This window comes from Squalius cephalus, assembly GCF_949319135.1.
Source record: "Squalius cephalus genome assembly, chromosome: 14".
In the NCBI taxonomy this organism is placed as follows: domain Eukaryota; kingdom Metazoa; phylum Chordata; class Actinopteri; order Cypriniformes; family Leuciscidae; genus Squalius; species Squalius cephalus.
Window position 1 is genome coordinate 21416596 of NC_137135.1, and position 21420 is coordinate 21438015.

Sequence of the window (21420 nt, forward strand, 5' to 3'; positions counted from 1 at the left end):
ATGTAAACGAAGCTGGTGTGCTTGATAGCGAGGGGAAAAGCAAGGGGGAGAAAGAGTGTATTTGTATGCAGGTGGTTGCACTGTAAAAAAAAAAAATATATATATAATGTATACATTATTCGGTGGATAAGTAATTTATTAAACCATTGAGAGGAAAATCAAAGGAGGCCCATTATGTATAGAAATATAGGCTATTAAAAAAAAAAATATATATATATATATATATATATATATAGTAAATTCATATTGCTAATAGCAGAAAGAAAATCCAGTTCATTTGCATGTTCTAAAATTAAAGCTTTGGATTATGTCGGCCAATTACATTGTTCACGAGAGAGAAAAATAAATTAGACGTATGCAAAGCAGCACTTATGTATGTGTCAAGTGTGCCCAAGTTCTGCTGCACCTTTCCAGCTGTTTTAACATCACACACTACCACCAGAACACTGGTGCCGAAATCCAACAGCCCTTCTCTATTTACTGATGTTTTATTCATTTCATTCTCTCTGTAGACAAATTCCTTTTCTTTGGCCATTGCAAAGGAATTCTGATTGACACTTTCAACACGTCCTTTAGCTATCTGTTTGCTCTATGTCTGAAGTGTTTTAAAGGTTTAGAGGTTCTTGTGTGCTGTGTTTGCATATTATGCCTGAATTGATTTGGTTTTTACTATATCATTTTAGGCACATGCCAGCAGAAATAAAAAGTAAAGAGAAGAAAAGGATAATGGAGAAAAACCTCTGGGGGGTTTCAGCGCACATAATAAAGGGGAGAGGTTGTTTGTTTACACTGATGCAAAATCTCACTTACCTCTCCTCACTGAATGTGGATATGGGGACGTCTCCACATCAGCTTCTCTGGGGATCCTGATTGGCCAGTTCAGCTCTTGTGTCACCATGTGGTTGAACGACGTTGATATCAGTTTATTGTTTTTTTTATTCAGGATGTGTGTCAACTGCAATGAAAGGAAAGAAAAGAGTCAGGTCCACAACTGAAATGGACATCTAAATACAAAATATTTACTAATAGCTCACCCTCCCACAGCCATGTCTAATCTTACACAATTCCAGTGGATGTAAGAGGATTATCCTAACCTCTAGTCTAGAATATCATATTTTGTTCGTTTTTTTCCTTCGAAATACTGCAGATCAAAAAAATATAATAGAATTTTAATTTATTTAATGAGGTCAGAAAATGATGTCATGCGGCTGATGATCTGACAGGTTTTAATATAAGAAATATCCTAAAAATCCCTTAGGGACGAGTCTGGCTTATACCAAATCGTGCTAATGCCATCATCTACATCATCCCTATGGTTGGCATGCCGACAAGGAACACTGTCTTTCCTTGCTGAAAACCGAACACTAGAGTATGTCCTGCCCGTGAGAGAGTAAATGAGAGTGACAGTGTGAGACAGAGTAATAAAAAATAGAGAGAGAGAGAGAGAGAGAGAGAGAGAGAGAGAGAGAGAGAGAGAGAGAGAGAGAGAGAGAGAGAGAGAGAGAGAGAGAGAGAGAGAGAGAGAGAAAGAAAGGAGACAGGCACATAATCTGCACATCCTCACAACCAGCACACCTTTACCGTTCACAGTCGGACTCAAGACTGAACTAAGAAAGCAAAAAAGGTGAGTACAGCAAAATGTGCGTGCATGAGTGAGTGAGAATTTAATGTCTTTTAAATTAAAAAGTATAAAGAAAGCTACATGGTTAATAAAAGGTTCTTTTGCAGGCTTCTTAAGAATAATTTCCCACTGTATAGCCTACTTGATCTGGCTACTTATCAAAAAGGTTTTTTGAAGATTAGGGTCTTAGGTTCTTAAGATCGGAATATTGGTTTCATGGTTCTTTAAAAAGCATGATTACATGCTGTAGCTGATTTTCCAAAGAACTAGTATATAAAAAGTTATTTGTGGAACTTAAGCCATGTCAATTATGTTGTCATTTACTCATCCTCATGTCATTCCAACCCTGTATGACTTCCTTTCTTCTGTGGAACATAGAAGAAAAGATATTTAGAGAAAAATCTCAGTGTTTTTTGTCCATACAGTGGAAGTTAATGGGCTCCAATGTTGTTTGGTTCACAATGTTCTTTAAAATATCGGAAGTAATGCATGCAGATTTGGAACGACATGAGGGTGAGTAAATAATGACAGAATTTTCATGGGTGAACTAATCCTTTAAAAAGATTCTTCTGTGACATCAGGCTGTAAAAAAACTTATTTTGGGTCTTATTGGAGTCTTTATTTTAACAGTGTAGGGCAGGATATGAAAAAAATAAAAAAAGTCAGGCGGTCTGAGCTTATATATTATAGTAACCGTCATGTAAATGGCAGGCTGGTGGATTTATCTGAATGAATGTAAGTCATGTGATGACAAATGAGGTCATGAAGCATGTAGGAAGTCTTTTCAATCTTCACTCTCATGTATGAGCTGTACTGTCATGCGGCTCTGTAATTATAAAACTGTCTGAGTGATCTACGAAAGTGCATGAAGAGGAGACCATTACTAGACGGGGTAGCATGTGACGGTCTTCACAAAAATGGAAAGAGGACAGATTAAGGTACGTGAATTAAAGAGAGCCTGAACGGAGTGGTGGAGGAGGAGAGAAGGAAGTAGGCATGTTGATAATCTGTCAACTGGATTGTGATGGGAACCAAGATGAGAGGAAATAGCTATTCATGTGCTGAGGTGATTGGTGGCAGTCATCTGATTTTCAACCATAAACCTCTCTAGGATCGATCCAGGCATAAGTCACTGGCTCAGACAACAGGCTGGTCTTAAGTTCTTCTGCTGGCACTCAATAGTCCACCACTCCTAGCCTGATGTCTGCAGGTCTAATGGGGAGGATGACACAAGGCGTTCCTTCAGGACACACCTGGTGCCTCTCGCTCACAGCTGAGCGCTATTATCCTTGCAAATAAGCTAGCAAAGCCTGGGAGCTTTTTATACAGGTCTCATGTAAACAACAGCATCACCGGCAGTGTCGGTTCCTGAGCTGTGGAGGCGTCATTTGAGAAAGTTTCCTTTTTCAGAAAACATCTGATTAGCACCAGAAGATAAACATTAATCCAAGAAGGAAACAAGGCTTCCTTGGAGGTAGAGAGCAGAGGTTATATAATTGGGCTTACTGATGCGTAACCTGTGTGTCTCTGTGCTGTCAAACATTCATTTAGCCGTCGGTTTGAATCCAGCGCCTCTGTTGACAATGTTGTGTGGGCTTAGAGCCTGAGGATGCCGAGAGGAGTCCGCTTTAATCATGGCGAGCCGGTCAATCCGCAGGGGGATTATTAAAGCAGGTCCACTGTCCCTTTCCAGCAGCTTTCCATCTGACAAAAATATAAATGGAAGAATGCCAAACAAAAAGGGATATGACTTTAATGGACGGACATAAGAAAAAAAAGACTGCTGTGCTGTCATCAAATTGATCTGTTGCTTGAAAAGGTATGTTATTTCCAAAGGTTCAAATTTGCTCATAGTGCTAAATAATGAAGCCATACCCAGGCACAAATGGAATCGATTTAATTTTTAATTTATGCTTTTGAATTTTTTGCACTCTTTTTGTGGCAAAAATAGATTTCTATGGAATTGAATGAAGGCCCATGGCTGCATCTGAATATGCCTACTTACCTATATATAGTAGGTGTAAAACGAGTAGTGTGTCCGAATTCATTACGTTAAAAAAATAGTAGGCAAAAACTACATGGATGACATATTATCTCCAGCGAGATTCTGCAGTGTTTATCCAATGGACTCTTTACTATCCCATGAGTTCATGAGAGATGATTTGTGAATGGCAGTGAGGCGACGCAACCGACGCATGACAATGACAACATAACAAATGTAATACGTCTAGATTACATTCATACTTCTCAGTTATCCTATATAAAGCATAGTTTTTTCTATTAACACTGAGTGTAAATACTTTTTGTGCCAAATATAAATAGCAACAAATAGCATTATACTAAATGCAAACAGTGATAGATGCTATTCACACAGAGTTTAAATAAAAGTAATATGCTATTTGCTCAAAAGGTAAAAAATCTGAAAGTAGTGGGCGGAGTTAGTGAGAATAGCCTTTGTCAACATGGTTGGCCATCTGCACTTAGTGTAAATAGACAGTATTTATGGCAAAAATTTATATATTTTTGCCCATATGGCAAAAATTTTGTTAAGCCAAAGTTTGGCAATAAAAAAAAATGCGTACAAAATCTCTGCGATGAAACAATAAACACTCTCTCCAGAGGAATCTTAAAAGAATGTGTAGATAAGCAAGATGAAAATATGGAGAGAAAACAGCATGACAAGAGATAGATAGATATGAGAAATAAGGAAATAAAATGACATAGATCGTTTCACAGGAACTTCAAAAGTAACAGGTGTGGCAACAGGAAACAAAAAAGATGAAAGACACAGATGTGAAATGTGATGTGAATTTGCAACAAGGACCAAGGAGAAATCATCATTGTGATTGAAACTGTAAGGGAGGCAGTTGAGTGAGAGATAGAGAGAGCGATTGGAAGAATGCAGCAAGTCACAAGACACATGACATTGTTAAAGACATTGATTTATAGGGAGCCAAGCAATGAGACTCATCTAAAAAACTACAGGTGCTATCACAGGCATCTGACACAGCTGTGCACATGTATATGAGAGAGAGAGAGAGAGAGAGAGAGAGAGAGAGAGAGAGAGAGAGAGAGAGAGAGAGAGAGAGAGAGAGAGAGAGAGAGAGAGAGAGAGAGAGAGAGAGAGAGAGAGAGAGAGAGAGAGAGATACTAGGGGGAGGTTGGGGAAATGGTGGAGGCAGAGAGAGAGAATATTCTCAGAGCCATTCAAGTGACGAGTGTGAGGGAAGCCATGCTTGGATGGAGACACACCGCATGCTGAGAGACCAAGAAACAATAAGATATTTAATTAGACCCAAGATAAAAGAAAACATTCATTTAAGGATTGAAAACATCTTTATCAACCTGAATCAATTTTACAGGTACACCAACAGAGAAAGAGACGAAGAAGAAGAGTGAAGGTAAGTCACAATAATTTGCATCTCAGATCTCCACAGGTAACTGCTGTCATTGTGATTTTCATGCAGCATGACAGAGAGTGGATGGGGACAGCTGATGGATGGAAGGATGAGGTGGAAGAGGAGAGGAATAATTGAAGATGGGAAAAAGAAAGAATATGTAGTGGGAGTGATGAGATGAGTGGCATGCCAAATAAGATGGAATACTGTTTACATTCTGAAGAAAATATTTGATAGTTTTTGCATCTAGCAGGTCATATGTGATTTTAAATTAATGCAGTGAGTGCTAGTGGAAAAGCTGGAAAAAATATACATGTGAAATTGTTAAAACATGGTAATCTTGAGATTTGTACTCTGTCACACCTCTAGGCGCAAAAGGTCTATTTTATGTGACTCATTTAGTAATAGACGTGCACTGACATTTTGAAAGATTGCTCTAATCTAAAAGAATCCATTGAAAAAAAGAGAGAGGGAGAGAGAGAGAGACTTAGAATGAAAGAAACGGAGAGAAAGAGAGCGAGAGAAATGGTTGGTGGGGGCTGATCTGTGGTAAAATGGTCCAGAGCCTTTTATTATGGACTGCTTCTTGTTCAGGTCCCATGACAATAACTGCAGTGGTTATTGTTGGTGTGTTTAGAGGCAAGACAATCAGCTTCATAAGCTTAATAAATAAATAGTGAAATAGAAATAGAAATAGAAATAGTGACTGGGAGGTTGTGCATTAAATAAAATAGTACAGGTTGTTGGTGGAGCAATTGTGTGCGGGCAGAGGACTGCTGCCATCTTGTGCTAAGGTTCCGGGACATTTAAATTTACATGATTGATGGGTACTTATGAGGATAAACAGGACCAGTGTCCTGGGACCTCGAGCTGAGAGACACCAGAAAACAATGTAATGCAAATAGAAAATTGAAAATTAATATTGGTGGACAAACAGTGCTTGGATGTGTTCAATTAACTAATTTTAATTGTATTCAACAATTTATTAATATACCATTAATAGTTCATAGACTATTGTATTAATGAATAATGCAGAAATATATTGCAGACAGGGTTCCCACAATCAATGAACATCTGGAATTTTTTAAACATGCCAGGAAAATTTATAAAAATTTCTACATTGAATATGTTTTTCCTCAAAGAAATGTTTCAATCATCAGCAAACTGCTGTTGAGTTATTTTCAAGGGGTCATGAACGGCATTATTTTATGGTGTTTTCTGGGGTGCACTTATAATGTCAGTATGATTTTTACATCAAAAATTGTCATAATTTAGAAATTAAAGGCATTTTTCCAACCCTGATTTTAGCCATCTGATTTGAACGCTCTGTTTTAAGGGGCGTGTCTGCTGTGAGACTTCAGTTTAAACGCCCACTGCTGTGATTGGCTAACATCATTGCAAATGAAATAGCTAATAAGTATTACATGTGGAATTCTCTCGAAAACTATTAGCACGGTTTTACTATTACAGTCCTCGAGGTTTACTAATGATTGTATCATTATATTTAGATCTAGCATCATATTTAGATCGTGGCATGAAAGGTTGCAGTGGATGAGCATTGTAGCCGATCACAGACATGTTGAATGCATGAATGCAGCGATTATACACATTATAACTTTTTTACTCACATACAGAAGTGTGATTCGCCGTTCTTGTCGGATCCAACAGGCTAGAAGGCACAGCATCGTTTTTTAATTTCAGGCTCTCTGCAAATCCAATGCAGCTACTGTGTTTTTCCACAACCTGGCACTGCACAACATTTTGCACTCTTCAAAGGCATGTAATCGCTTAGCGTCACGTGACGTCTGTTATTTACCTACTACTACTTGTCGTGCTGTAATCAGTGGGCGGGGCTACTGAACTTTAGGGTTCGTGATGTCACCAACCCGGAAAAAGGTAAGCCTTGTAGTCCATAGCAGCCGTTTGTTGTAGTCCTTAAAAATCGGTTTCTGTAAAAGAAAATAACTCAAAAATGCTCAAACAGCAACATTACACACTAACTAAAGTTTAAAAAGTGAAATCACAATCAAGGACCTCTTTAATAAATAAAAAAATGACAGAAAAGGTCCTGAATAAATGATGACTCATTTGTCAAAAACAATAGGAACCCTTGCAGACATGCATCAATCTGAGTTTTATTATCCACTTGGTAAACTGGATGAAAAGCTAAAGCTGATAATATAATTTTAATATAAAATTTCATGTAGCAAATGTGTAGCAAAGAAGCAAAAGTGGAATACAAAGACGCAATCAAACGATCTTATTCTCTAATTTGTATAATCCCTGGAGAAAACAGTGTGTGGGGTGAAAAGAGAGGGCCTTCAGAGTGACTGGTCATAATCCGTTCTTGATAGAGATGATTTTAACAAAACTTTTTTCTTAAATCCTCTTCACAGCCACTGCTCATCTGTATCACATTATCACAGAATGCTGCTCTATCTTATGTTCTGGACGAGTCTATTTCTGTTGATTACAAACGGGTGAGTAAAGAGATAAACATCTGACACATCGAGACTGAGAATCATGGGCCATCCACATTATTAACATTTTTCCCTGTCTCCCAGTGAAAGAGGATTCTATGGGAATCAGTATGGCGAGTGGAATGATTCACAACTGCAGCCCACCATACAGAAGCTGATGAAAGGCTACAATCGATACCTAAGGCCAAACTTTAACCGTGAGGGCCAGCTGCAGTTGATTAAATATAGATTGAGAATTAAAACATGGATAATACAAACGCATTTCTTTGTTCCCACAGAGGGGCCTGTTGAAATTGGAATGAGTTTGGATATTGCCAGCATTGATGCCATCTCGGAGATTAACATGGTACTATTCATGTTTATAACCTCACCTGCAAACTTTCTTGAAGACTAATGGGATTCTGTTCTGTTCACATACTGATAGGACTACACAGCCACTATTTTCCTAAGACAACGATGGCAAGATTCCCGACTGATATTCCCTGGAAATGAAAGTCTGAGTCTGGATGGGAGGCTGGTTTCTTTGCTGTGGATCCCCGATACGTTCATCCCTGATTCTAAGCGTTCCTTCCTCCATGATGTCACTGTGGAGAACCGCCTGATCCGCATCTTCAGCAATGGCACTGTGCTCTACGCTCTCCGGTAAACACTGAATCTGAATTTATAACTTCTTACCCAAGGCTGAACAGCTGCACCAGGCAGCTGTATGTGCGTCTGGGGAACCTTCCTACTGAAATGGTTCAATCAATATTCCTCCTTTTCTCCACAGCATAACAGCAACCATCGCCTGCAACATGGACCTCACCAAGTATCCTATGGATAGACAAGAGTGTACTTTGCAATTAGAAAGCTGTAAGTGTTTTCACTCTAAACAATTAGATGTAAATTACTTATGTTATTTTATTGATTATTCAAGAGCAGGCTGTGCAAACCCTTAAACCTGAATGTGTGTGCATGCATGTTCAGGGGGCTATAATTTACAGGATGTGGTGTTTTACTGGACCCGAGGGAATGACTCTGTGAAGGGGTTAGATACACTGCGTCTGGCCCAGTACAGTGTAGAGAGCTACTACACGTCCGTATCTGAAGCTGTGTATGAAACAGGTATAAACGTCTAATTTCATTATGAATATCTTGGCCACTTTTACATTTTATTTTACTGAAAAGTACCAGTCAGCTAGTCTTTTAACAGATGTCTTTTTCCTAAGCGGCTTACAGCGCAATCATGGTTTACAGTGTCCCAGAAAAAGAATTTGGACACTTAAAGCTGGACTTAAAGATGCATGAATGACATTGCATTAGATAACATTTTATTTCATTTTTTCTCCAAAGAAGCACAAGCACATAGTTCAAGCAAAATATTGCACAAAAAGAAAAAGGATATCATATTTTGTCTGCAGATGCCACTTAGTTTGATATTTTGATATTCAATGGACTAAAATTTATAATACTTTTTGGTACCACTGTACATTTAATTAGTACATTCCTAAGTAATCAAACTTGCTAGCGCTGCTATAAACTGTCTACACTGTAAAAAACAATCTAGTAAATGCCAGAAATGCACCATAGAAATACAGTGACAATGTTTTCAGGTATCCCAGTATGGCATATTGGTGCTTGTATATTTTACACCTTAAAACTATTTCCAATATAATGATACAAAAATTAATATTACCAGTCTAAAAGAACTACCTGCCTTTTACCTTAAAGCGATATTTCACCCAAAAACAAAAATTTTCATAATTTACTTATCCTCAAGTTGTTGACTTTTGGGACCCATTGAGTATTTTTTTCCCCATGCTATGGAAGTCAATGGGGCCTTGGGCCTGTTCAGTTACAGACATTCTTCAAATTATTCTGAAGTGTTCAGCAGAAGAAAGAAATTCATGCATGTTTGGAACGACTTGAGGGTGAGTAAATGATGACAGAATTTTCATTTTTGGGTGAACTATTCTTTTAAAATGTACTGATAATCAACATGATAAACAGAAAGCAAAAAAACATTCACTAAATAACAGAAAATGCAACACAAAACACCCTAATGTACATTACGGATAAGAATGTACATTCTTTTCTGTAAGAATTCCACAAAATGTGTACAGTGTATGAATCACCTGCACAGTATTCTGATTCTCTTGCAGGTTTTTACCCGAAGCTAGTGCTCCACTTCGCTTTACGCAGAAATGTGCTGTTCTTTATTCTGGAGACGTATGTGCCCTCAACCTTGCTGGTGGTTCTGTCATGGGTGTCTTTCTGGATCAGTCAGTCCTCCGTACCAGCTCGCACCTGCATCGGCCAGTGATTCCAAAAGTTTATTACTCTAGCAAACATGTGCTATAAAACGATTCTAGATCAAATAAACTAAATATTCTATATCAAATCCATTTATTTGACAGGGGTGACCACTGTTCTTACCATGACCACACTAATGATGGGTGCCAGGACCTCACTTCCTAATGCCAACTGCTTCATTAAGGCTATCGACGTCTATCTCGGCATCTGTTTCACCTTCATCTTTGGTGCTCTGCTGGAATATGCCTGCGCTCATTTCTGCACCATGCAGCACCAGACCATTGTAGATGTGCAAAGGGTGAGAAACCTGTGGATAGTGTTTAAATATGACTTTTTTTTTACAACTAATTAATTACCTTTTTAAACTAACTTTTCATAGGAACTACTCAAAGAATTCGAGGAGTCAAATGGTACGACTCACTTGGTCAATTCAATGTCACCAAAAAAGATGCAGACGGAAGACTCCACTCAGCAGGAGACGCCAGAGCAATCTGTGGCATGTGAAGGGGATGAGGCAGTGGACAAGAAACAAGAGAAGGGGTGCGGTTTATCCTCTGTAAAGCAAATGTCTCACCGAGCAGCATCCATGATGAGTGTCGAGAATCCTCACAACATCGACAGACACTCAAGGACACTGTTCCCTATGGCATTTCTCCTCGTCAATATCTTCTACTGGCTCTATTACCTTTTATTCTAACGGACTGAAAACTCTACCTCCTGTCTCCATAAACAAAGTATTACTCAAATGACTGAAAAATTGAAAAGACTGATGACTACCCATCAATTCCAGGTTGAATAGTGCTCTATAACACTGAGCTGGACTTTTACATGGTTCACTGATTCGCAACAGTGTAAAATTAAGATTACATGAACAACCATAAATCACAATAGGGACACATCAGCAATAGAACACAAAGAAGGACGCTGTTGTAGTATCTATCCAGTCTTATTTCTTAAAGGGGTCCAATTATGATTTTATCCCCACTTTTACAACTTTAGTTAGTGTGTAATGTTGCTGTTTGAGCATAAAAAAGATCTGCAAGGTTACAAAGCCCAAAGGGAGTTATTTTATTTAACAGAATCCCCTTTACAAGAACTACAACGAATGGCTCGTTTGGACTACAACATAATTTTTCCGGATCTAATGAAGTCATAATGTTCTCATGTTAGTCATTTAAATAATTAAATAATAATTAAATAATCGGAATATGCAAAAAAGGGGACGAGGCCTGGCTGAGCTGCATTAGAGAAGACAGTGTTGTCACTAAAGAATGTCAGAGACATTGTTTTTTCCGTTTCCTTCCTAAGGCTGACAAACTTACTTGAAACACTGTTCCTGAACATTATAACCCCAACGATTATCTGTGCGCTGCACAGTTTATGGAGAACGGCTTGTTTTTTGTAAGCCGGTTCACCGCTCCTTAGGTAAATTTTGTGATCAGTTACTGTTTGTTTTATCTTAGTTTTCTGACAAATATCATGATTAAATAGTGGATAACATCATATCTATAATTTATAAGAAAATACAAATCACATAATAGAAAAAATATACCACTCTGAAACGTCCTGTGAAAACCGTGCTTGCAAAGTATGTGCATGAAATACATCTGCATGTTCGTTAACATTGTCAGGGTCTGAATCGGGCTAGAATTGGTTTGAAATTGATGCCATTCTCAATATTTACACTAGAGAAGAACTCGCAGTTATGGATCGAGACATTTCCCGAACACACACTAAGTGCTGTCAATCAGAACACACTTGGTCAGCTAACGAATCACAGCACATTTCGTATTTCGGAAGGAAGGGCTTCATCGAAATTGGCGTGTTCGAGCCAGACTGGGGAGAGAGGTGTTGTAATAATGTAAAATAGCCTATGTGAAAAATAATGCGTTTTTGAACATTCAAGCATGAAAGCATATTCTAGTACACGACACCCCAAAAACAAAATCAAGACTTCGTAAAAGGGTATAATAGGACCCCTTTAAGCAATTGCCTTTACATTGCTGATTTATAAGGTTTCAATGCTTTACCTGTTTTTTTTTTCTTCTTGCTTTGCTAGGTAAATGTAATGCGCTGTAGGGATGTTGTAAACTTCATAAGCAATGAATGAGCACATTAAATGCCAATAAGTAAAACCAATAGGCCTAATGGTCAATGTATGCATGTATGTACAGCGGGGTCCATAAATTTGATTCCATATTGTAAAACTGAAATTAAAATCTGGAAATAAAGTTTTAATTAAAAAAAAAACTTTTTAAGGTGAAATATATCAAAAATATGTAAGATTCTGCAATATTTCTAGAGCACAATTCAAACTTACAATTCAAACAAACAATGTAACTTATATGTTTCATATACTAGTATATAACCAAAGCTATAGATTGTGAAATTAAACATTTCTCGTTCTTATTGTTTTTTTAGTTAGCTTAGATAGTAGCATAGCATAGCTGTACAGCTATCCGAAATGATTAGAGATAACGTTTTTTTTCAACATCTACGATATTTTTCGATACAAAACTTCGATAACAAACATGATACAAGCATAATTCTGTTTAAGAATTAATTATGACATGGCATGCTTGTAATTAAAATATATATATATTATGCCGCTTAATAACAATTAACAATGTCGCAAGACATACCTAAAAATGCAATTTCTTTCACTTAAACTATATAAATAATCAGGATAAAAATAAAATTAAATGAATTAAAGTTTGATTGATTACATTAAGAATCCTAAGATGGACTCATCACTTCGCAAGGATCTCTTCTTCACCACACCGCCACCGTTTCACTGTTAAGACTCCATTGCTTTACTCAGTCAATCCATTAGGTGGCACTGTCGCGCTTCAGCAATAAACTAAGAGCATCGTCTGGTCAAAGAGGAAAATGTATCAGCCAATGAGGAAGCTGGTTGCCTTTTAAAACTCAGCCGGGAAACTCGGAACCAAAACAAACGACATTTTTGCTCGTGTACGGAGGATAAGAATATAACAAGGTAGGTACTCAACACCGTCTCGGTAGAGGTAGAGGTAGAGGTAGAGGTTGTATTTAACTTCGACTGGTATGATTTAGATTTTAGAAATACTAAAGTTTAGTTCAACTGGCGATATGCATTGATAAAACCCGCGTGTCACTTTTAATAATACAACATAAAACGAAATTGCCCAAGATTCACTGTTTTGTTACAAATCACAAACGGCATTATTTCAACCGAACAAGTTGGTTTTGACTGTCTTGCTGTTAAGTGAGTGTAGTTTGTATCTTGAAGCTGCAGTGTTTCTTTAACCTGTCTCTGTCAACGCTGTGCTAAGCTACAGACATGGACACCATGATTTACCTGGATCAGGAGAACGGCAGACTGACCACTCCGTCCATCAAATCTCGCCCGAACAGACTGCACTCAGCTCCAGGTCAGTAACGTTACCAATGATCAGACACCAAAATGCATTTTGTACCAGAAACATAAATGGTGTCAATAATTTACTCGTATATAATTTTCAGATCAGTGCTTGAGAACACCTCTGACAGGAAAGACGCGTCTCGGAGCTCCTCTGCAATCCAACCGAAAAGCTTTGGGAGTCATAAATAAGGTTGTTGCCACCCCAGCAGCCTCTCATAAAGCAGAGGAGAAAACCAAACCTGCAGAAGCCAAGGTTGGTTCTTGAGATTATGAAGGCTTCTTTCCTACATAGACAACTATATTGAAGTCATTTGTAGGTTGATTAAATGCATGTTTCATCAGTGTAAGGTGCTTGCTCAGCCTCCTGGTGAGGAGTTGCCAGAGATTGAGAAGTGCTTCCCATACAATCCAAGCGGTAAGTTAAGCCTGTCTGCTGCTTTCTGGCTTTGGAACTGAACTCTCTTGGTGTCAGGCAGCTGTTGATGATTCTGTCCTGTGTTAAATGTGTAGAGTTTGAGACCTACAGTGTTCCAGATGAAGTCTTCCTCAGTGGTTTCTCTCTGGCTGGTTTGGCTAAACAGACGTGGCCGGCTGCTTCCCCTGCTGTGGAAGAGCTTATTATGGATCCGTGTTTGCCACTCTCACCTTTAAAGATGCCCAGTGGTAAGGAGTATATTTTGAAGCAGTTTAAACTTTAAATGCAAAACGTTTTTATGCCTATTTAAGCTTGTTAATTCTTTATTTTCTCAAATGCAGCAGTGCAATATGCTGATGAAATGGAGGCCTTCCTACAGACGATAAATGAGCTGACTGTTGACCTGCCCCCGGAGTGTGAATTCTAAACTTTCTTTTTTTTTTTTTTTTTTTTTTTTGTGAACGTTGTACATTCAGAACTGTTTGTTTTTAACTGTTATTAAACTTTATAAAAGGAATGTTCAAAGGGATCTGTTAATCTGACTCCAAAGGTTTTGTTTTTTTAAACTGTCTGAGGGCTTTTTCTCTTGATCACCAATGTTCCGATCTCACTAAAGGGGTTATTTCATTCATTAAACGCATATTAATTGACAATCCACCTGTGATATTTTTGTGAATTATAAGGAAATGTCAGGTTCTGCCTGGCTTTTATTGGCTTCCTGGCTTTTTTTCCATATTCAAGGAGTGTATATTATACACTATAGTGTTAATGCTTTACAATGAGGTCTCAGTTAATGTGAATGAATAATGAGACATTTGTTTGTTAACTAAATGTTTGTTAGTTCAGTGCATTTATATTAACAGATCATTTAGATTTAATGTATTTGTAAATGTGGAAGTTGACATTAAAATGAATGATGCATAGGTATTGTTAATGTTAACAATGAGTCATTATTGTAAAGTGTTAACACACATGCATGCATTTTTTTTATATTTATTTTGAGTGGCTGTTCAATGTTCAGTTCTTAGAAACTAGGACAGTTCTCTTTTCTTTTGGCTGGCTTGTATAAAGTATTGCAGTAAAACACTTATAGTTTTTGTTCCCAACTGATCATTCTTTTGCAAGTCAATAACTGACATGGGAGCAAAGATACATTTTGTCTTTATTAAAAGAATATTCCCATCTCCATGTATAAAGACATTTAAAGTGCAAATGTTACTCACATTAAAAGGTGGTAAAGAAATGGGGGATACAAACAGGAGTATCAGTTAGATACTAGGAAGCTAGAAAAGAATGTTAAAAAGTATATATACAATTTTCAAATATACACTGTTATTAGCACCACTTGGTTAAGAGCTGGAATTACCCCAGAAGTATGAGCAATGGAGTGAAAAAAAAAAAACACTGTACAAATCAGTTAACATGCCTCTTAAATTAAAGAGTTTAAAATTCAAGACTTTTTAAAGTGGATTGTCTCACATGCATTCCCATCCTCTGCTTCTTTTACAACTTAACCACAACTCTTTCTTGTACTTTCAACTGACAAACTTATTTCATCATACCCTCTCAATCCTTCAACACTGATGCCATTTTGTGCTTGTCGCATGGAACTTTACAAGACACATGAAGAGGACACCATTTGGCTGCAAAGTATTATAATATAGCTGGTGCTTTGTCATTCTAACTCCACTGTAAAGTTATAAAAGTGGCAGTCACCATAGAGTTGCATATACAGCAGTCTGTGTTGGTGCAAGTCCTCATATTAATCGTGAAGTCTTCCTGATCAGCAGTTTCTTTAAGTCCCCTTCTTAGATTCCCATTCCTGGTTAAAAACAAAGCATTAACGATTAAGTTACTCACACATACGGGCCTATTCTGAGACATATACGATCTTAATAGCAGGACCCTAAAGTGGTCAATGAAACTCATAAGAGACTGACTAATTAGAAATGGACTAAATGTTTTAATGTGATCCCTATTGATGCAGCAAGCTGTTCTGTTTGCATTATCTGCCTTTTGATGCATTGCACTGGATAATGTTGTGACCACTGATGTGTTTACCTTGGCTTTCTGCATAACATTCCCCTTTGTGGATGCATAGATGGAGGGAGGTCGCTTACGCATTTCAGAGGCGCAGTTGACTGGGAGAAACGACTCAATATACTGAGTCTCCGTCCTTTGAGTCTTTGAGGAAAGAAGGAAGCATATTTAACATCAGACAATCCTTTTGATTAAACTATTCTTTCTAATATTGGCCCAGTACCTTGTTTGTAGGTTTAGACTCTGTAGGCGTACTAGGCGCCTCCATTTCTCCACCAGCCAGAGATTTCTTCAGGTTCTCCTTCACCTGCGTGAGCTTGAGCTCTAGATCCACACGCTCACCCTCTTTCACCCGGCAGCTGTCCTCCAACTGGACGACACGCTCCTCTAAAGCCAACCTCTGCTTATCTGCACAACAATAGATAATTACATTTACATACATGTTTCTGGCAGAAATATACATAAGTACACTAGTTGAGTAAGAGGAAACAATCACTACAACTGTAGTGGTAGGGCTGCACAAAATTATCGTGAATTATTGAATTATTTTTTAGAATTAACTCTGCAAATGTGATTTAAAATGTGATTTAAAAATTTTTTTTTTTAAAGAGCACCAATTTTGCTGTGCTTGTGTGTATGTGCTGCACAATTTGGTAAAAAAAATGTGTGATTACACATCAATATGACTATAAAACAATAAAACAATAATAATAATACTATAAAATTATTATTACTAATAATATTAAACAAAATAAGAAATATTAGTATTAGTATTGTACTGTATATAATAATACTTTTTCACAGTCTTTCATCTTTATTTTAATTTAAAATCTACAATTCTAATATTTATGGCCGTCTCAATTTATTTGCGATTTGATAGTCGCACAAAGCCATATCGCAAATTTAGTTTTATGTAAAACCAAACCAACTACTGTGGAATAGTACCTCTGTATTATCGCATAAAATAGACAGGAAAGATTTCTTTCTCACCCGTTGCACCTTTTATTTTCTCCTTTGCCTCTCGTTTCTTATTCCGCAGTGAGACTAGTGCACTTCTGATACTGTCTATTTCTGTCTCCAGGTCTTCTTTTTCTTTCAAGAAGTGGCGTGCGTCCTCCTGTGCCCGCGTTTTCCCATACCTCCCGTATTGATTTGCGTCTGAAATGTCAAGAAAAGTTCAAAGATCAGACCCTAGAAGTCTGCGGGAAGGTGGCAAAGCTCTTAGCACTTATTTAGTGAGAGAATGAGTGTGAAAATGCAGAGAGCCGTAGATCAAACCAAAATGTCTTAAGCTCAGGTTACATTATTCTGACTGCTTTTGATGTGACAGCGTGAGAACTTTTCAAAATGGCCAAAATAAGGTTAAGCAGTCAGCAGGCTGCTAATAAAAACTTAAAACCATCTATTCTTTATGTTAAAGTGAACGCTGGATCTAACAGCTGTGTTTGTTATAAGCACAACCAGCACAGTGCAGAGTGTGACGGGACTCACTGGAGCCATGGCGCTTTAGGGTGATTTGTGGACTGGGCTTTCCTGTGTCACTGCTGGAGAAAGAAGAACGACTCTTCGTTTGTGCTCCTCCCCTCAACCTCTCATGTCCCTGCAGAAGAAAATAAGTGTACCAGGTCACATATTGTCTATATAAACAACTGTACTGCATGCTGCTTCATATGGGTCAATCCACAAAATGAATGCCATTTCCGTTCCTCATATACCCATTGTGTAACAAATGATTGACAATGAATAGCTGATGCTAATTATGTTTTTATAAACATGCCAATAAAATCCACAAACTGTGGAAATAAAGTGAAATAAATGGTAGAATACTGTCTTTATGCGCATCCATCCATCATAAAATTAATCCATACGACTCCAGTGGGTTAATAAATACATTCTGATGCGAAGCAATGGGTTTTTGGTCGTACGCGTGTTCACGAGAGAGTCGAGGATGACCTCTGACTCGATGTATGACGTATGACTTATGAAGTAGGACGTAAGAATTATGACATAGGATGTTTGACGTAGAATGTATAACATTGGTCTTATAACGTAGGATGTATGACGTAGGACTTATGACGTAGGACGTAGGATGTATGACGTAGGACTTATGACGTAGGACTTATGACATAGGACGTAGGATGTATGACGTAGGACTTATGACGTAGGACGTAGGATGTATGACACAGGACTTATGACGTAGGATGTATGACGTAGGACTTACGATGTAGGACGTAAGACTTATGACATAGGATGTATGACGTAGAATGTATAACATTGGTCTTATGACGTAGGACTTATGACGTAGGATGCATGACGTAAGACTTATGACATAGGATGTATGACGTAGAATGTATAACATTGGTCTTATAACGTAGGACTTATGATGTAGGACTTATGACGTAGGATGTATGACATAGGACTTTTGACATAGGAGTTATGACATAGGATGTATGACGTAGGCGTAGCATAAGCTTAGATGAGAATTGATGAACCCGGAAGCGAAGAGGATAGAGCAAAACAAAATGGCGGTTATGAATTAGAAGTCTTCTAATTACAAAAAAAGTAGGAGGATTTTGATATAAGAAAAGAGGAGCTACGTTCTACGTCGGATCAGAAGTCACCCTTCTGCCTGAACTCGGCTCTCCCGTGACCAGCCATTGCCAGAAGCCAGTATAGTTTGTAAAGTTTTAAATATGGATATTTTTCTTACAAAAACCCATGCTTCACTTTTTATTTTTTTCACTTTGCATTTATTAAACCTCTAGAGTTGTATAGATTACTTTTATGATGGATGGATGTGCTTTTTGGAGCTTCAAAAACTAGGGCACTATCCAATGCCATTACAAAACTGAGAAGAGCCAGGATATTATTTAATATAACTCCAATTGTGTTCTGCTGAAAGAAGAAAGTCATAAACACCTAGGATGGCTTGAGGTTGAGGAAATTACGGGATAATTTCCTTTTTTTTTTTTTTTCAGAATTTTACTGTTTGGCTTGAGATGCAGTATTACAGTATTGCACAATGCAATATGACATTTTAAACAGAATGATACAAAAACAACTGAAGGAGTTTTTTTTTTTTTTTTTAAATGCAATTTAAAAAATCTCCTGAAATAAGGAGATTTTAGAAAAAATGACTTTTTTTAGCCCTGATCACACAAGTTGAGGCACGCACAGATGGAGAGAACTGATGTTTCTGTGTGGGTGTCTGAAGGTTCAGCACAGGTTTAACAAGCCACTCGGAGGCCAGAGGCCATGACGACTGAACCTGCTCTAACCCCTGATTACTGCAGAGTCAGCACACACTTCTCATCTTTCATTAAAGACCAGTCAGGGCACATGGATATAAAGAAGACTTGTCTTCAAACAAAGAAAAAAAAAAGATTTCTTTGAAAAAAGAAAAATCAGATAATGACTCCACTCATGAGTGTTGTTTACACTTAATGTTTGTGTATGATGCATGCACACGAGTATTGGGAATTTCTTCAATCATTTCTTATGTGCGACCACAAACCTCTATGGCTTCAAAAGGGACCTCATCATATGTTCGTGAATCTGTGGAGGTTGCCCATCTAAATAAACAGGAAAAGAAATGAGAACAGTTAAGGTAGTCAAAACAACAAGATGACCCAATCTACTGTATAACTCCACCCCTCACCACATTAACCCTAAACTCACAGGAAAGAGTGACGGGCAGCCGTGCGGATGTTGGCGATAGTTTCCACATCTACATAGTCATAATGTAGGGACTCGGGGTCGGCAGAGGAGCCGGTTTCTGCCAACAGGACTCCCAGCCAGCGGCCCATGTCCTCCGAACAACTCGCCTAACACAACAAACACACGCAAGAACAAACATTAGCTGCAATCACAAACAGAGCCAGACACAAAAAATCTCTCTCTCTCACACACACACACACACACACACACACACACACACACACACACACACACACACACACACACACACACACACACACACACACACACACACACACACACACACACACACACACACACACACACACAGCATTTAATCATCAGACATGATAAAAGAGTATTAAAGAATGAAAAAACGATAACATTTAAAGATAGTAGTGTTGTTATTGTTAACTAAAACTATTATTAGACCATTAAAAATCATTTTTGTTCATTGAAATTAAGCTACATATACATATTCATATACATATACACATACACATACACACACACACACATATATATATATATATATATATATAAATAATATGAAAAACTTGAACCAAAACTTAAATGAATATTAAAGTTGAATAACAAACTAAAAATAAAGTCAAACAGAAATTGTAAAAAATAATTATAAAAATAACAAAAGACATTACAAAAAATAACAAAATATAAATAAATACTGTAATAGTATTTAAATAATACTACTAACCAAAATTAAGATATTAAATTAAATATTAAGATTTTTTAAATTAATTTGTATCAGTTGATTATATATAGTTAATTGTGCATGGTAATTTCCCCTATTTAGATTACATTTGCTGTCATGTGGCATTCACTTAAAGTTAATCTTTAAAAATATCTAATATCACTGTTCAGTGTAATCTTTTTCAAATCTCAGAATAAATCTAAATTTGTCATAGTGTATATTATAATAGTATGATGCCTATATTTGTCTAAGTTATTTGTTTTGGTTTTTAGTGTTTTATTTTTATTTATTTAGACAAAATGGTATAGAATAGTATTGTATTTTAATATCAGCAATAAAAAAAATGGTCGGCCAGACAGAATTTTAATATCGGTGCGTTCTTATAGAATAGATTGAGAGATGTCAATGAATGATGGTGCGAGAAGAGGAGGGAAACACAGATCAAACCCACACAAACACCAAGACTAAATTTGCATGTAGCTAACCACTAGAATACAGCTCTATGGAGGATTGCTGTGAAAGCTTCACACAAATCACTCACTACCTCTAAAGCTGCCAGCTCTGCACCTCCTTTCAGTATCCTCAGGGCGAAGGGGTGTTTGGGCCCGAGGCCTGGGACAACCTCACAGCCCTTCAGAGCCACAGCGGTGTGGGGGACTCGCTGTTCTGCTTTCTCGTGGTAAAGGTAAAGAGATCCGGCCCGCACACGACACCAGTGTTCCCTCCAGCACTGATTCAACAGCACTCCCACATAACCTAACACACACACAGAAAGAATTACAGCAATTATTACAGTACGCCCACTTCTGTTTCATGGAGTAGATTTATTCCACTTCACTGTCTGAGATCAAACGCTAAGAAAGAAAAGTTGAAAATAACAGGTGGAGAGAGTCATGGGAATTGTAATATGAGAGGAGATAGGGGAGAGAGAAAGATGTGTCTCGTACCACACCGGGGATCCTGGTCGAGAGACATGCGGACGTCTCCTGGCAGTGGAGGCTTTCTTTTGGAGAAACTGATAATTCTTGTGATCTTTCTTCCTGCAGCTCGGCTTACGGTTCCCGTTAGCTCTGACAGTGCACCTCGCTTGGGTTTACCTGTAAACACACATAAACACACACACAAAGGTTTGATGGTAGAATGAAATTACATGTAAAGATATGTGTGGTCTACAGACACACAATCTGCAGGAATTAGGCCAAAGCTATTAAAGACTTTCACTGGTCCAAACAATAATAATCACAAACAATCCACATCCTGCATAAAGACTTCCTGCTTGTTAACAGAGTACCTATGACAAAGCTCTCAGACAGTGAAAGGAAAAAAGGATGAATAAAGTGTGTGAGAGAAAGAGAGAGAGAGA

At 37.7% G+C, this 21420-nt stretch overlaps 3 protein-coding genes across 11 annotated transcripts in view; 2 read left to right on the forward strand and 1 right to left on the reverse strand.

The window, feature by feature from the left end:
* The first annotated feature begins 1430 nt into the window (after positions 1-1430).
* Positions 1431-12052, forward strand: gabrp (gamma-aminobutyric acid type A receptor subunit pi). Its single transcript, XM_079893520.1, has 11 exons — positions 1431-1624; positions 4984-5022; positions 7416-7499; positions 7584-7696; positions 7778-7845; positions 7924-8141; positions 8269-8351; positions 8466-8603; positions 9641-9793; positions 9896-10089; positions 10171-12052. Exons 3-11 carry the CDS (start codon positions 7447-7449, stop codon positions 10486-10488), a joined length of 1338 nt encoding a protein of 445 aa, XP_079749646.1. The 5' UTR covers positions 1431-1624; positions 4984-5022; positions 7416-7446; the 3' UTR covers positions 10489-12052.
* Positions 12053-12691: 639 nt separating this feature from the next.
* On the forward strand, positions 12692-14073 carry pttg1 (PTTG1 regulator of sister chromatid separation, securin). Of its 2 annotated transcripts, none has more exons than XM_079892861.1 (6): positions 12692-12789; positions 13106-13204; positions 13296-13447; positions 13537-13609; positions 13705-13857; positions 13951-14073. In XM_079892861.1, the coding sequence occupies exons 2-6, from the start codon at positions 13114-13116 to the stop codon at positions 14034-14036; spliced, it is 555 nt and encodes a 184-aa protein (XP_079748987.1). In that variant the 5' UTR covers positions 12692-12789; positions 13106-13113; the 3' UTR covers positions 14037-14073. The 2 variants fall into 2 exon arrangements, with proteins under 2 accessions (XP_079748987.1, XP_079748988.1); XM_079892862.1 differs by having other exon boundaries at positions 12693-12789; positions 13112-13204.
* A 684-nt stretch (positions 14074-14757) lies between these two features.
* afap1l1a (actin filament associated protein 1-like 1a) overlaps positions 14758-21420 on the reverse strand; it is a 29937-nt gene continuing 23274 nt past the window's right edge. For 2 of the 8 annotated variants that reach the window (XM_079892834.1, XM_079892832.1), the window contains exons 11-19: positions 21005-21154; positions 20602-20813; positions 19328-19473; positions 19164-19221; positions 17141-17249; positions 16649-16807; positions 15873-16057; positions 15671-15793; positions 15315-15431 (exon numbers count right to left, since the gene is read on the reverse strand). In XM_079892834.1, coding sequence (XP_079748960.1) covers positions 15405-15431; positions 15671-15793; positions 15873-16057; positions 16649-16807; positions 17141-17249; positions 19164-19221; positions 19328-19473; positions 20602-20813; positions 21005-21154 — 1169 coding nt within the window. In that variant the 3' untranslated portion in view covers positions 15315-15404. Of the gene's footprint in view, positions 15432-15670; positions 15794-15872; positions 16058-16639; positions 16808-17140; positions 17253-19163; positions 19222-19327; positions 19474-20601; positions 20814-21004; positions 21155-21420 lie in introns of all 8 variants that reach the window. The other 6 variants (XM_079892831.1, XM_079892827.1, XM_079892830.1 and 3 more) reach the window with 4 other exon arrangements.